At 48.3% G+C, this 13,997-nt stretch overlaps 4 protein-coding genes across 4 annotated transcripts; 2 read left to right on the top strand and 2 right to left on the bottom strand.

Annotated features, from left to right (window-relative positions):
- The first annotated feature begins 206 nt into the window (after positions 1 to 206).
- Positions 207 to 4,607, top strand: BT62DRAFT_968312 (uncharacterized protein). Its single transcript, XM_043188901.1, has 17 exons — positions 207 to 648; positions 714 to 1,136; positions 1,191 to 2,099; positions 2,148 to 2,194; positions 2,245 to 2,430; positions 2,484 to 2,585; positions 2,637 to 2,798; positions 2,853 to 2,922; positions 2,975 to 3,254; positions 3,311 to 3,425; positions 3,473 to 3,603; positions 3,657 to 3,727; positions 3,779 to 3,955; positions 4,004 to 4,056; positions 4,110 to 4,177; positions 4,230 to 4,261; positions 4,314 to 4,607. The coding sequence occupies exons 1-17, from the start codon at positions 307 to 309 to the stop codon at positions 4,422 to 4,424; spliced, it is 3,279 nt and encodes a 1,092-aa protein (XP_043040006.1). The 5' UTR covers positions 207 to 306; the 3' UTR covers positions 4,425 to 4,607.
- On the bottom strand, positions 4,450 to 7,342 carry BT62DRAFT_931942 (uncharacterized protein). The gene is made up of 12 exons (XM_043186245.1): positions 7,162 to 7,342; positions 7,010 to 7,061; positions 6,793 to 6,955; positions 6,234 to 6,735; positions 5,987 to 6,181; positions 5,761 to 5,939; positions 5,677 to 5,710; positions 5,608 to 5,621; positions 5,249 to 5,551; positions 5,141 to 5,192; positions 4,876 to 5,082; positions 4,450 to 4,823 (listed from the first exon to the last, which is right to left on the bottom strand). Exons 1-12 carry the CDS (start codon positions 7,330 to 7,332, stop codon positions 4,704 to 4,706), a joined length of 1,992 nt encoding a protein of 663 aa, XP_043040007.1. The 5' UTR covers positions 7,333 to 7,342; the 3' UTR covers positions 4,450 to 4,703.
- Positions 7,343 to 8,934: 1,592 nt separating this feature from the next.
- On the top strand, positions 8,935 to 12,277 carry BT62DRAFT_1005801 (uncharacterized protein; the record flags this gene model as incomplete). The annotated part of the gene is made up of 7 exons (XM_043177184.1): positions 8,935 to 9,408; positions 9,469 to 9,696; positions 9,747 to 9,920; positions 9,991 to 10,077; positions 10,192 to 10,284; positions 10,340 to 10,823; positions 10,881 to 12,277. 7 exons carry the CDS (start codon positions 8,935 to 8,937, stop codon positions 12,275 to 12,277), a joined length of 2,937 nt encoding a protein of 978 aa, XP_043040008.1.
- Positions 12,278 to 12,681: 404 nt separating this feature from the next.
- On the bottom strand, positions 12,682 to 13,993 carry BT62DRAFT_931944 (uncharacterized protein). The gene is made up of 3 exons (XM_043186246.1): positions 13,646 to 13,993; positions 13,388 to 13,590; positions 12,682 to 13,330 (listed from the first exon to the last, which is right to left on the bottom strand). The coding sequence occupies exons 1-3, from the start codon at positions 13,674 to 13,676 to the stop codon at positions 12,908 to 12,910; spliced, it is 657 nt and encodes a 218-aa protein (XP_043040009.1). The 5' UTR covers positions 13,677 to 13,993; the 3' UTR covers positions 12,682 to 12,907.
- Between the last annotated feature and the right edge of the window lie 4 nt (positions 13,994 to 13,997).

Consider the following 13,997-nt stretch of genomic DNA (forward strand, 5'->3'; position numbering starts at 1 on the left):
TCAAAGTTTCTTTTAAGTATTTTTGCAAAAAAAAAAAAAAAAAAAGTAATATAAATATTTATTACTTTTCATCGTATTTCACAAAATTTGCATAAAATATTGTACTTTTTGTACTTTTTTCAGTAAAAAACCTAAGAGAAAACTTTGCATATTTTCTATGTATTCGTGGATAAAAATACATTGATGACATCAATTTTCGGGGTCCGCGCCAGATCCTGTTCGCGTCGCTAAACGCCCGGAGCGTTGCTTGTTTCCTTCCTTCTTCCTCAACCACCACTTTCTGTAGCTCAACACCATCTTCTGGTAATGACCATCATGGCATCTGATAGCATCAAAAAGGTGCAAGAAAAGCTCTTTCGTGGTGGCCCCGGCGAAGCTGTCCAACAGTCCTTAGAGCGCGAGCCTGGTTTGACGATTCACATTCCAAAACCTGCATCCTCACCTTCCCAGCCCCCGCCCAAGCTCTTCAACGCACCAGAATCTACCACGAGGAACGGTGAAGAGGTTGAACATGCATCGTATCGTGAACGGCTGGCATCCAAGCTCGGTGCTGAGTACAGAGGTACAGAAAGACATCGTCTGCTTCAAGACGCCAAAAAGGAGCGTCATTGGAAGCGCTGGGGTCCATACTTGAGCGATAGGCAATGGGTAAGTTCTCTGTCTCCAAAATCGATATCCATGTTGCTCAAGGCGAATATACGCGCTCTTTTTAGGCCACCGTTCGCGAAGATTACTCTGGAAATGGCGACGCCTGGAGCCATTTTCCTCACGAGCAGGCTCGTTCTCGTGCATACAGATGGGGTGAAGATGGTATCGCCGGCCTATCCGACAACCATCAACGCCTTTGCTTCGCTCTCTCCTTCTGGAATGGCGAGGATCCCATTCTGAAGGAACGGATGTTTGGTGTCACTGGTCATCAGGGCAATCATGGAGAGGACGTCAAAGAGCTTTACTACTACCTTGATTCAACTCCCACTCACTCGTACATGAAGTTTCTCTACAAGTACCCTCAGCGACCCTACCCGTACGAAGAACTGGTCACTGAGAACCAGAACCGCAGCCGCGACGTTTCCGAATACGAAATTTTGGATACTGATGCTTTTGATGAAGACCGATACTGGGATATTTTCGTAGAGGTTGGTGTTTTATTATTTTGCTTCACCCTTGTCGTTGATGTTATCATTCTTCAGTATGCCAAAGATGCAGATGACCCGGATAACATCTACGTTCGCGTCACTGGCTATAATAGAGGCCCCGATCCTGCTACTCTTCACATTGTTCCCCAATTCTGGTTCCCTAATACCTGGTCGTGGTACGAAGAAAAACCCCCGATGCCCACTCTCTCGGGATCGGTTCGTAGTGATATCAACTGCATCACTGCCAAGCATCCCGAATTACCGAAAACTCATCTGTACTGTCTTCCTTCTCCTCCTCCCGTTGGTCCATCAGGCGATTTTGAAGGAGACCCAGATGATGCGGTCGAACCTGAGCTCCTTTTCACAGAGAACAACACTAATTATAGCCGGCTCTATGGCGGTCATAACGAAACACCATACGTTAAAGACGCTTTCCATGACTACATCATCCCTTCTCACCGTCCTCCTACTTCTGATTCTCAAGAAGCCTTCTTTTCACCTCGAACCCGCCCTAGAACTGCATCCATTAGTTCCCGTCCTCCAAGTGAGAGCGAACGCGAGGAAGGCCCGTGTACACCATTCCCCGAAGAACCTTCATACGTCAACCCGGAAAAGAGGGGAACCAAATCTGCGGCTCACTACGTCTTCAGAGATATACCAGGACAGGGCGGCTGCGTTGTAGTCCGGTTGAAAATGACACCACTCTCCCCCAGGAAAGACCCCAGTTTATTCGATGAAGGTGTTTTTGATGACACAGTTGAAGCCCGTCGCCAAGAGGCCGATGAGTTCTACAACTCTATTGTTTTTGGTCCCACTAGTGACGATCTCAAGCAAATTATGCGGCAGGCGCTGGGTGGCATGTTGTGGACGAAACAGTTCTATCAATTCATTCAGAAAGATTGGATTCAGGGCGATCCTGCACAACCTGCCCCGCCTCCTGAGCGTAAGTGGATCAGAAACAGGGTAAGTTTTTCACTCTACTTCTGTTCATCTGAATCAAGGATGTTGTAGGAATGGCGTCACATGCACGTAGCTGACATCCTTTCCATGCCAGACAAGTATGTCTTGATTAATTGGTACCTATCCATCATTCATATTCCCTTTGTAGGTGGGAATATCCATTCTTTGCTGCCTGGGATACCGCATTCCATTGCATTCCTTTGGCTGTGGTAGATCCTGCATTTGCAAAAAAACAGCTTGACTTGCTCACACGAGAGTGGTACATGAAGCCCGATGGTCAGATTCCAGCGTACGAATGGAACTTTGGAGACGTCAACCCACCGGTACATGCTTGGTACTTATCATATTCACATCGCAATGATATCAAAGACGCTTACGCGGACACAGGGCTACTTTCCGAGTATTCAAAATCGAACGCAAGCTTCATGGTAATGAAGATATACCTTTCTTGGAGCGTGTATTCCAAAAACTGCTCCTAAACTTCACTTGGTAGATGCTCTATCACTCTCAACGTCTTCACTTCACGCTGACACTGGTTAGGTGGGTTAACCGAAAGGACCAAGGTGGAAACAATGTCTTCGAAGGTGGCTTCCTCGGTCTGGATAATATCGGTGCTTTCAACCGTTCTGAGCCCCTTCCGACCGGAGGAGTCCTCCGTCAGGCCGACGGAACTGCCTGGATGGGCTTCTACTGCTTGAACATGTCAGGCATGCCTATCTTTTGAACTCTTCTCGTATGCTTAATACTCCACCCTAGGCTTAATATGGCATTGGAACTAGCTAAGCACAACCCAGTCTACGAGGACATCGCTTCTAAATTCTTCGAGGTCAGTACATTGAATCCATGGCTTGAAGAACCTCGTATTCACTATTTCATAGCATTTCATCTTCATCGCCGACGCCATGACTTACAAGGTAGGGGACGACGAGCAAAGTCTCTGGAATGAAGCCGATGGCATGTATTACGATGCAATACAGTTCGGACCCGGGAACTCCATGCAACTACCCGTTCGCAGCCTCGTCGGTCTTATCCCTCTTTATGGGACGTTAGTCCTAGAACCTTCGACGTTGAACAGATTCCCTGGGTTCAAAAAGCGTGTCGAGTGGTTCATCGATAATAGGCCAGAGGTGGCCGCCCGTAACATGGCAAACATGAAGGGTAAGCTCTGTTTTTTGGAATCACTTTCAAGGATAATGATTTCACTATGCGGCAAGTTCGTGGCAAGGACGAGCGCAGATTGCTTGCCTTAGCGAGCAAGGAGCGCCTCATCAAGATTCTAGAGAAGATGCTTGATGAAGACGAGTTCTTAAGCGAACATGGGATTCGATCGTAAGTGGGCTTGCTTATATGTCGATTCATATCTCACTGCTTTCTAGACTCTCGAAGCTGCATAAAGAACAACCCTGGGGAATGGATGTCAACGGACAGCGTTACGAGGTTAATTATTGGCCTGGTGACTCGTTATCTGGGATGTTTGGAGGCAATTCAAACTGGAGAGGACCAATCTGTGAGCTTCTTTCTCGATGTCGCTTGATATGCATCATCTGTACCTTTTAACAGGGTTGGCTACCAATTTCCTCTTAATCGAAAGTTTGCAGCGATTCTATCAATATTATGGTGACGACCTCCAGGTGAGTTGTTAGATCTTTGTCAAACAAAATGCGTTCAATATTTTTCATTAGGTCGAATGTCCTACTGGAAGCGGTGATTATATGAACCTTGCCGGAGTAGCTGAAGAGATTCAGCACCGCATCATCCATATATTTGGGCGCGATATGCAGGGCCGACGAGCCACAAATGGGGGCAACCCTAAGCTAGATTATGACGCCCATTTCCGCGACTACGTCTGGTTCTATGAGGTGAGCCATTGCTATCAGCTATATAGACTTGTCTAATACTGCTATCAGTTCTTCCATGCTGACACTGGAAAGGGCCTCGGTGCCTCACATCAGACCGGGTGGTACGCTGTCATTTCAACTTTATTTTCACTGTCGTCCTCAAACTCTAAAATAGGTCTGGGTTGGTAGCATATCATATTCTTCAGAGTGGCGTTACCTGCCGACTTCCGAAAACTCCTAAAAGTGAGGTTCTTCTCTTATGTTAATTAGCAACTTAGCTTACCCTCTACGTAAGCTCCTCGCAGCCTTGCACACCACTACTTTGATGTACGTCTGGTTGCTTTATCGACTTCGTGGCTCGAGACTAACGAACTTACAGGACACAATCGATTCTCATTCTGAGTTCGGCGATGATGCTAAATCAGCATTTAGTATTATGAGTGGCTTTGACGTGCACACCTTCAGTGACCTTTCTCCCGACGCGCTGTAAATGCTGCGGGACACGGCAACTCATGAGTATACAAGTGTCTGTGGCGGTCACCTTAAGACTTTGTCAAGAAGTAATCAGTTAGAGTACAATAGCTATAAGTTTTACATAGAATCGAGTAAACATTATAATGAAGGTCCGCAACCCGTCCGTATTATCTTGCATGAATGACAGCTTGCGGATATCAAAAGCCTCTGCGTTTTAGTCATCAGTACGGAAATGAGTCGTTCAATGACGGAACAATACAATAATGAATAAATGAAGATAGGAATAACCATATGCTTAACCAGGGCCTTCAGTCCCAATGTCTTCCCCATTGGCTAACTGCTGAATGAAATGATCAATCTTGACTTTATGGATCCGATGATGCTCCTGCCAGCCTTTCCAGGGATGATGAGGATACTATTACACATGTCAGTTTCAGCAGAACCAGATCAGAAAAGCAAACACGTACCATCCTCCCAAAAGCCTGAAAAATCTGATCCGACGTCCCCTCCGGCTTATCGAAGAAATATCTAGCGAGCAATATATCATCCTCACGACTATACCTCATCTTCTTATCGGGGGGTTGAGGTAGTGGCTCATCAGCATCAGTACGATTTAATTCATGCTTATGACGACGCCAAAACTTCATCCATGATGCTCGTGAATGATGAGGAGCCTAGAAAGCAACAACCCGATGAGTAATCAATCCAAGAAACAGGAAACACCCGACGCACTCTCGCAGCTACTTCTTTCCAAAATGCAACCATATCAAGTCGCTCTTGTGACCTAAAAAAAAAAAGTCGGTTTCGTCTCGTTCCAAAAGATGGGAAGAAGCTACTCACTTGCGATACTCCATAAAACGGATTAAAAACGCAATATCATCAACGGTAAATGCAACCCCCTTTCCAGTAGTACTTCTGTATAGCGCCCTTGGTGGTGTCGGCGAACGCGTTCTCGGCAGATTATCGCCTTGGACCCGCTGCTGGGCTGCTGAAATTGTACCAAGACCAGCGCCAGAACGAACTGTTGGATCTTCTTCATCCTCGCCTTCATCACGGTGCGGGGATTGTGACCGATCAGCGTTCATCATGTAACCACCCAGACGAATTTGATGTTTGTTGCAGTACCGGCGCCAGGAGTAAAACCTGTTGGGTCCATTTCAACTGAGGAGTATGAACCTGCTATCACCGAGAGTACATACGTGTGGTGAGGGGCCTTAATGAAAGAGAAGATAAGTTTAAAAAAAGATATAGTTACAAACAAGGCGTACCTTGACGGCGATTCGTAGGCATATCTCACGCAGGCTAAGCAATTTGTGAATTATTAGAAAACTTGTATTAGAGCTGTCGCCGACCTAAGAACCAAGCCTTCCTCTTGACAATAATCAATGTATTTCTTGAGATACTGGACGTCTTCAGCGGTAAACAAATTACCGCCATAGGTGCTCTTAATGACACGACTTGGTGGGCTCGGCGACCGGGCTGGAGGGTTCCGGTTCGGCACAAGAGCAGAAGTGGGTTGCCCTGGAACAGACTGTACACCATCAGCTGGTCAAAACTACTACATATGTAAGAACTGACCTGAGTTCGGGTACGTTTCCGGCCTCTTGACCTTTCATTTTCGTCTTCGACTGGCACTGATGCTGCAACTGGAGGAGCAACTGGAGGAGCTGGTGGAGGCGGTGGAGGCGGTGGAGGCGGTGGAGGATTCGAGGAAGAGGAAGGAGACTCCTCCAGATACGAACTTTGAGGCGGTGGTTCGTAGGTATTCTCATACTACACCCAAAGCACTGAGAAACAGATACACAAGCAATGCAAGAAAACTTACGGGTGTCTCGTAGTAAGGATTATGGGTGGGAGGAACCCACGACTGATCATCCCTATACCGGAAATCGTATGACGTCGCGCTTGCATCTGGATCAGAAGGCTCATAGTCCCATGTGTCTGGAGGTCGAAGAACATGGTGAGGTTGTTGTGGGGGCGGGGGCGGGGGGGCAATGTGTGTCTGTTGTGGTGCGATGCCGTTGGTGGCTTGCCATGTCTGTGGTGGCGCGTGCATAGCGCGCGGGGATGGCATTGCATAAATGGGGTACTGGAAATGTTGCTGAGCGCGGACAAGAGATTCTACAGTAGGAATGGCAGGTGGCTGCAGGGCCTGAGGATGTAATGGTTGGGGCGGCACAATTTGGCGGGCACTTTGATCTATCTGGGGTATATTCTGCTGGCGCACGGCTCCTCTTTTCTTGGCTTGAGGTTGAGATTGAGGCTGGGGTTGGGGTTGGGGGAGTATCGACGAAGGCCCTGCTTGCATATCAATCATGGGTGGGACTCTTCGAAGAAATTACATGAGATGATACAGAATCGGTTACGAACAATACGATGCTTACATCTCGTTTCCCGTCACTTTGCAGCCAGCCCAGTTGGTATGAAAAGCTTGAAGTTCGCCTGCCTTGATACACTCATGAATCCACCTAGAATCAAGGACAATCTTTCCTTTCTTTCCAACATACTGCCTATACAGATTTTGACCAGAGGGCTTCAAGGGATCGACTGGGGATATAAAGGCCTTAGTATGACATCCTCATAATCAATAATATCACAGACCAAGAATATAAGTGACACCACTGTAGCCCGCAGCGACTGAACCGCCATTATTCTACAGAGAAGACATGAGAAACCGCTCGTAGTCGTTGAGTCGTTCTCGCATTGTCCCTTCCAAGGAATTTGCCAGTTAACGACTTGGACGCAAAACTTACCGTGATTAGATTGACCAAGGCCTCCCTGTCATGTACGTCCTTCTCGATGTACACCGCCAGCGGTGTCCCAAGCATAGGGTCAATAAAAAGGTCATGATTTCCACTGGATGCGGCGTCAAGGACATGAGGTTGTATATGACCGCGACGCGTCGAAGAACGAGCAGGTGCCATGGGGTCTTGCTGGTTTCTGCTGGGAGCCCTGCAGGACCCCGGCGTGAGCACTAAAACTCCGACCATGCGGAGTTGAAGTTGTCCGAGCTGCCGGTTCGTTTTTGAATACTAACCAGACACAGCAGACGAGGCCCACTTTTTGCATTTTGGAACAGGGCTTTGGCTATCCTTCAACGACGACTGGGCATGCGGTCCAAAGCTCCATCTTGTCAACCTGCCGGTCGGGTCTGTCGTTCATTTCTTACCGAAACGTCGACCGCGTCCAGGCGCATCCACGGATGCAAAATCCTTTGGGAGGCTCTTGCTCTCCACCTTGTCATCCCCAAATCCTTCTGAGCAACCACCGTTCTTCGTTCGTTAACGTTCTGCTAAGATAATGGCTCCAAGTATGGGTGCAGTTGACCAACTATGTAATTTGAGGACCTTGTGAAAATCACGCTTGTTTAGGATTTGAATATAAAGGCCCCAGGCGGGTCGCACGGATGCTCTTTTTTCTGGAGCGCGTGTTTGAAAACTCTAAATCAATGACGAACAATGCGTTTCCGTTGCCAGGCTCCAATAGCTTCAGTTGTTAAGTACTTTGAGTTTGGGAGTAGTTTTTTTTGGGCCATAGAAAACAAACGCGACGCTATACGGCACGCAACTTGATAATATCCAACAGTACATCCCCTTGGTCCAGGCCACCGAGGATGTGTCTTGATGTTGTCAGTGGTGCCTCGGTTTCGAAAGCCGTTCTATCAAGATCTCGCCCCCCCCCCCCGATGAAATGTTCCTTGACGAGCGGACCTGCTGGTCTTCGACTTGGCCATGGCAAAAATCGAAATCGTGTCCATATGACGATAAGAGGTAATTATCACAGTTGCTTTTAATGCTTGAATGGCCATCTTGTTTCCAATTGAGCATATGCATTGATTGCAAAGTTTCAAACGATAGCAGCGCAATAAATATAACCCCGGTGCCGGTATTTGATTTGATTGATTGAGTAGACCAATTTGCTAAACGCTTTTTGAACTTGATAGCTACACACCCATCAAGGCCAAAACTGGTTTGCCGGTCGATGACAAGGGAAACACAATAATGGCCTCATGAAGACGCTCCAACATATGATTGACTTGGGACATGCTTGATCAAACATCAAAAGAGTACTGGATTGGTTAGCTAAGCCCTTGGGAAATATGTGATATGTGATTACCAGGCGGCCTAGAGACGAGACAGATCCGTACATATACGCTGGTTGTCCAACAAGGTGTTTCCAACTGATTGTAGCAGTGACACACCAAGGGACTTTCTCTACTGGAGATATTAGAGATATTATGGAAAGGGAACTACGACGGAACCGAGAGGGGAACAATGTCTCAAAGACATCCGATGGCATACGAATTCGAAGATCTCAATGAGATTCCGCGGAAAAAAAAACACAAACTCTGAACAGATGGCTTCGATTTTTCGAAACGTGTTTCCTTTTTCGGACATAGCAATGCACAAATAAGACCAAACATAAGGACCGTTGCCTCTCACAGTGCTAAACCATTCTCACTCTCCGGCCAAGATCGACATCCTCCTGCTCGTCGTTCTCCTCCTTCCTCCGCCCGTTCGACAACCATGGCTTCCGTCGCAGGCCGCAAAAAATCCATAGTATCGACCACGGGCCTTCAGATTGACACCCCAGTTGCAAACAACACTCTTCTCAACCAAGCTGCTATCACTTCTCTCTACCAGGAATGCGTTCGATTGCGCTCTCGTTTGTTGCAGATTCGTGGCTTTTCACGCTATTTTCACCTCGTCGTTTCCCATGATTCACGACATTCTACCGACCCCGTAACACAGTTATGGGACCTTTTCTCCCTCGGCATTCCCCTGTGCTATATATTCGATCAACTCCCAGACGACTTTGAGAAGATAAACAACTCACAGTTCGATGAAGCGCAGTACGAGGCGAACCCGGACCGTGCAAAGAAGAGGGCTATTGCACTCTTCATCATGCGTGCTGGTGACGCCCAGAAGAAGTTACCTGGCTGTGAACTATTTACCGTCACAGATTTGTGGAACCGCGAGTCCACTGATGGACTGGTCAAGGTGCGCCATTGCTAGTACCTTCTCTTCTCTTCCATGCTCTAATATCTCTGTCTTTTCAAGGTTATCAAAGCCGTCATTGCGATAGTCAACCAACTGCCCGATAGCTCTTTCGAGGACCCTCCCCCATCACCTCCTTACATGTCCACTCAGGACTCCTCCGAGTCCATATCCACAGATCCGAATGCTCCAAACCCCCCCTCAACCACCCAAGATGGTGCCAGAAGTAACATCATACGAGAGATGGTAGAGACGGAACGGAAATACGTACAGGATTTAGAGATCATGCAGGTACGTCTATGCTTTTCATTTCTGCGTTCCTCTTTTGACTTTTCACCAAGCAATACTCCACTGCCTTGTCTCAAAGCAACATCATTGATCAAGACACCATCCATCTGCTCTTCCCCAACCTCAACAAACTGCTCAACTTCCAGCGTCGCTTCCTCATTCGACTAGAGAGCACTGCCGAACTTCCTTGGCATGACCAGCGATGGGGCCAACATTGGGTCGAGAGCGTGAGTGTTCCTGCCATATTCCTCATTACCATGCTGAGCTTTGTTCTGTTCTACCAATCCGGAACAATAGGAAGAAGAATTCGTCGTCTATGAGCCTTACTGTGCCAATTATACCTACGCATCGGAGCTCATGCTCGCCTACGAAAACAGCTTGACTGTGAGTACCACTTACTTTCGTTATCGTCTGCCATGTGTTGCCATGTGTTGTCAAGCCAACACAGGGTGGTTGATGCGGCAAACACCGATGCTAATATAAATATTTGTTCAACAGCCCCTCAATCACTTGATCGCCGCCAAAGGCGAACTGCCTGCCTTCCTAATAAAGCCAATCCAACGAATCTGCAAGTATCCTCTTCTCCTTGATGTGAGTCTTACACATCGACACATGTCGTGCTGCCTTTGCTTATCGTTCTTGGCAGTCCCTTATCAAAGCAGCCGACCCCGAAACCTATCCTCACTACGAAGACCTCAAGGCAGGTTCAGCTGCCGCCAAACGTATTACGGACAAAATCAATGAAGCCCAACGGCATGCCGAGAACGAACAGACTGTTAAAAATCTTCAGAGTCGCGTAGATGACTGGAAGGGTCATCATCTGGAGAATTTTGGCAACTTGCTACTCAACGACATTTTCATTGTCACCAAATCGGACATCGACCGGGAATACCACGTGTTTCTCTTTGAGAAGATTATTCTATGTTGCAAAGAAGCTGTCCCGCCGCCGGTTAATGGGAAAAAGATGGGCAAGAGTAATTCGATCCTCAAGAAGCAAGCAGCTCCTCCCCCTCTCGTACTACCCGGCGGGTTCGGTCAACCGCAGAAGAAAAATACACCGCTACTTCTCAAAGGGCGTATCTTTCTCGGTAACGTTACTAAAGCTGTTCCAACCTCATCCCGAATCTCGAGTTCGTCTCCACTACTATTTATCAGTTGCCACACACCTGACACGCTTCTTTTTATAGCGTCTTCTGGTACGCAGCAATACCCACTCGCCGTATGGTGGAAGGGAGACGATGACCTTGAATACTTCACCCTGCGCTGCCGCCGCGAAGACCAGATGCGACAGTGGGAATCTGTCATCAACCGATTGATTAATAACTTGGCACAGCGTCGAGCATCGGAGCGCAGCATGGCCAAAATTTTGGCTAACAATAATCCCACTGTCAACCGCAATTATCCCGCCTATCCCCCGTTCAGTTCTGCACAGCCTGGTTATCCCGCACAAGCACCGAGTAGTGCTCACGGTGTTAATGGTGCTAGTCGGGGCAGGGGTGATAGTGTATACAGCGAGCAGTCCAGTTATCCCTCAGGATATGGCACAGGACCTCATGGATATCCTCCACATGATGGGTTTGAGTTGGAAGTTGACGAGGAGGATTTGGAAGACTATCCGCCCACAAATCTCCCCTCAGGACATTCCGGACGCGGTACACCGATTGGAAGTCGGCGTGGCATAGCAGCTAGTATGGCCCCAGAACGTGATCCTCAGCCAGCACCTTATGATCGGCCTCGTGCTCAAACGGAAACAACAGAACACATGCAACAATGGCGAGGGGCACCAACGCCTACGAGCGCTCAGCGTCCTATAGCGTCACGGCTCAATTCAAATATGTCCAATATCAGTAGTGGGTCATATGCATCTGATACAAACTTTGGAGCGGGTGTCCGCACACGCCCCCCTCTTCGAAGTCAGTTCAGCTCAACCAAACTTAGATCAGGCTACGATGAATGCGGTGAATATCGTACCGGTATCCCGAAGACGCCTGCTCCCATCAGTACGCAGCCGCCACCGCCCATTAACCGGTCACGCAGTGCTAGTCAACCGAATGCCTACGTTCCCAAGCCGGGCCCAACTCCACCAGTCCCGACGTCGCAATGGATACATTCAGTATCGTCCAACTCTATCAGTAGCATTGGTCAGAAGCGAGGCAGTGGTTCGAGTGACTCTACTGGCAGCTCGGACTACTCTCCCAACTCCTCTTCGCCCATCACACCCTTTGGTTCCAGTGAGTCGTCACTGGGTGGTGGTGGTGTCGGCTTACGGGCGTCGCGGTCACAAACTTTTGATTCTGTAAATGGAGCGGGCCATGCCCCATTCCCTCACCCCGTCAAAGTCAAAGTGCATTTCCACGAAGATATATTTGTCATTCAGGTTCCTCGGGCGACGGAGTACGATGATTTGGTAGAGAAGGTCGGACGGAAAATCCGGCTGTGCGGTCCTCGCCGAGATGATGGCCCCCTTCGTGTCAAGTACAAGGATGAAGATGGCGATATGGTATCGCTAGGATCTACAGAGGATGTTCAGATGGCATTTGAGCAGTACCGACCTGGCGGTCAGGTTACGCTGTTCGTGACATGATACTTCATCTGGCTCTGTCTCTTTTCCTTCGCGTCACTCCTCATCTAATCCTGGGCATAATATTATATCATCTCGACACTATTTCCGTATCCGGCGGTCTCTCATTCTCTCCGGGTAAAATGTACATCAAGTTGACCGTTGCATCTCATCGCATTACTCCTTCAATTTCAGGTCCTCCTTTTATGGGGACCCCCATCATGGCGACTCTCATTTCCACCATTTGTTTCTTCTCATGTATTACTGGCGCCTCCCCCGGATCACTCTCTTTTCCTTTCCCTATCGGCATCATCACCACTCTGACCTCCCCTCTTCCTGTTTGAAGAGAGTTAATACGCTCGCTTTCATTGGCAGTATTATTTTCTCGCTATCTAACGGTTATTTTTTTTTTTTGTTTGTTTTCGTCTTTCTCTCGGATTATTAGCCCTGGAACGGCATCATCTTCGAGGAGGAACCTGTTTATGTACCATCTATAACACTAGAGCAAATGCAGTAGGCATACGCAAAAGAATAATTATTTCACTTTCATGCTGAAGCAATGAGTTCCGTACAAGAGTTAAGACGATGATTAAAGCTCTCTCTGTAGAGGTAATATGCGCTGAGCTGACCACAACATGCCCATATTGTCGTACCTCAAACCTTTGGGTGGTAATTGTATTTTGCCCTTGTCGCCGGCTCTATCAAAGCCGGCCGCAGCCAATAAAGCCAATGAACAATTCTCATCCAGCCTGGCATGAACACGATCTTCTCAGCGTTATCCACTGCGGTTATACACCGCCTTGCTACATGGCTAGGCCTCATACCGCCCGTATTCGGATCTGTTTCGCGAACTGTGCCCTGGTCTACAGCAGAAGCGCGAAACGAACCTTGGACGGTGGCGGGAAGCACAGAAGAGAAGGAAATGGATGGGTGTTCGCTTGCGAGGGCTTGATAAAGAACGAGGGAAGCAGCTTTAGTTGATCCATACAGGGCTCTTGTCGCGGCTGGAACGACGGCACCGAGAGAAGAGATCTGGAGAATGGACGGTGCTTTGGAGGTGCGAGTAAGGAGGGGGATCTGGAACAACGATACCAATATGAACGGGTAGGGTGTTATAAATGGAAAGAAACGCACGAAAGTAAGAGCGACGACCATAGGACCAACGTAGTTGCCTCGGACGGCCGCTTCAGTAATTGAAACAGCTCTGTTGACGCCTTCGCTGTCGATGTCAGGAAGCGTAGTAGCATTCTCTTGATTCTCAATGCCGGCGACAGAGAGAATAGGCTGAAGGGCAGATACACCGGCAGATAAGATGACCGTGTCTAGTCCGTTCCATTCTGGTGAACACTAAATTAGCGGCTGAAAGTCAGTGGGTAATCATTGAACACGAACCAGTTTCCAATGCTGAACGGACACGAATCATGTCGTCCGCGCTAGCCACGTCCCCAGTCAATGCCAGTACATTGTGGTCCAAGGACTTGCACTCATTGACGAGCTCAGCAAGTAAGCGCTCCCTCCGCCCTACGACGCATACTTTGGCTCCCCGTGAAGAGTATTGCCGTGCTATTTCACGACCAATGCCTGCCGATGCTCCAAGGATCAAGACACGCTCATCACTTTGGGAAATTTTGGACGGACGTCGAGGGCTTCGCGTTAGTCGACGGAGGAGCAGAACGGCTGCGCTCGCCAGAAGGAATGTCGACCAGAGAGAGCGGCTATTGAGAGGGATAGCGGCCACCATGTC

Source organism: Guyanagaster necrorhizus (genome assembly GCF_019112545.1).
Source record: "Guyanagaster necrorhizus MCA 3950 unplaced genomic scaffold BT62scaffold_12, whole genome shotgun sequence".
Taxonomy (NCBI): Eukaryota; Fungi; Basidiomycota; class Agaricomycetes; order Agaricales; family Physalacriaceae; genus Guyanagaster; species Guyanagaster necrorhizus.

What these genes read in the sequence shown, in the direction of transcription:
- BT62DRAFT_968312 (XM_043188901.1), top strand. Translation starts at nt 307, where the DNA reads ATGACCATCATGGCATCTGATAGCATCAAAAAGGTGCAAGAAAAGCTC. An exon ending in GTAAGTGGATCAGAAACAGG is followed by an intron (nt 2,100 to 2,147) that starts GTAAGTTTTTCA and finishes AGGATGTTGTAG; the next exon opens with GAATGGCGTCACATGCACGT. An exon ending in ACTTCCGAAAACTCCTAAAA is followed by an intron (nt 4,178 to 4,229) that starts GTGAGGTTCTTC and finishes CCTCTACGTAAG; the next exon opens with CTCCTCGCAGCCTTGCACAC.
- BT62DRAFT_931942 (XM_043186245.1), bottom strand. Translation starts at nt 7,332, where the DNA reads ATGGCACCTGCTCGTTCTTCGACGCGTCGCGGTCATATACAACCTCAT. An exon ending in CCTTGGTCAATCTAATCACG is followed by an intron (nt 7,062 to 7,161) that starts GTAAGTTTTGCG and finishes TCTTCTCTGTAG; the next exon opens with AATAATGGCGGTTCAGTCGC. An exon ending in TTCAGGCTTTTGGGAGGATG is followed by an intron (nt 4,824 to 4,875) that starts GTACGTGTTTGC and finishes CATGTGTAATAG; the next exon opens with TATCCTCATCATCCCTGGAA.
- BT62DRAFT_931944 (XM_043186246.1), bottom strand. Translation starts at nt 13,676, where the DNA reads ATGATTCGTGTCCGTTCAGCATTGGAAACTG. An exon ending in CCGTTCAGCATTGGAAACTG is followed by an intron (nt 13,591 to 13,645) that starts GTTCGTGTTCAA and finishes AGTGTTCACCAG; the next exon opens with AATGGAACGGACTAGACACG. An exon ending in TGGTCGTCGCTCTTACTTTC is followed by an intron (nt 13,331 to 13,387) that starts GTGCGTTTCTTT and finishes TCGTTGTTCCAG; the next exon opens with ATCCCCCTCCTTACTCGCAC.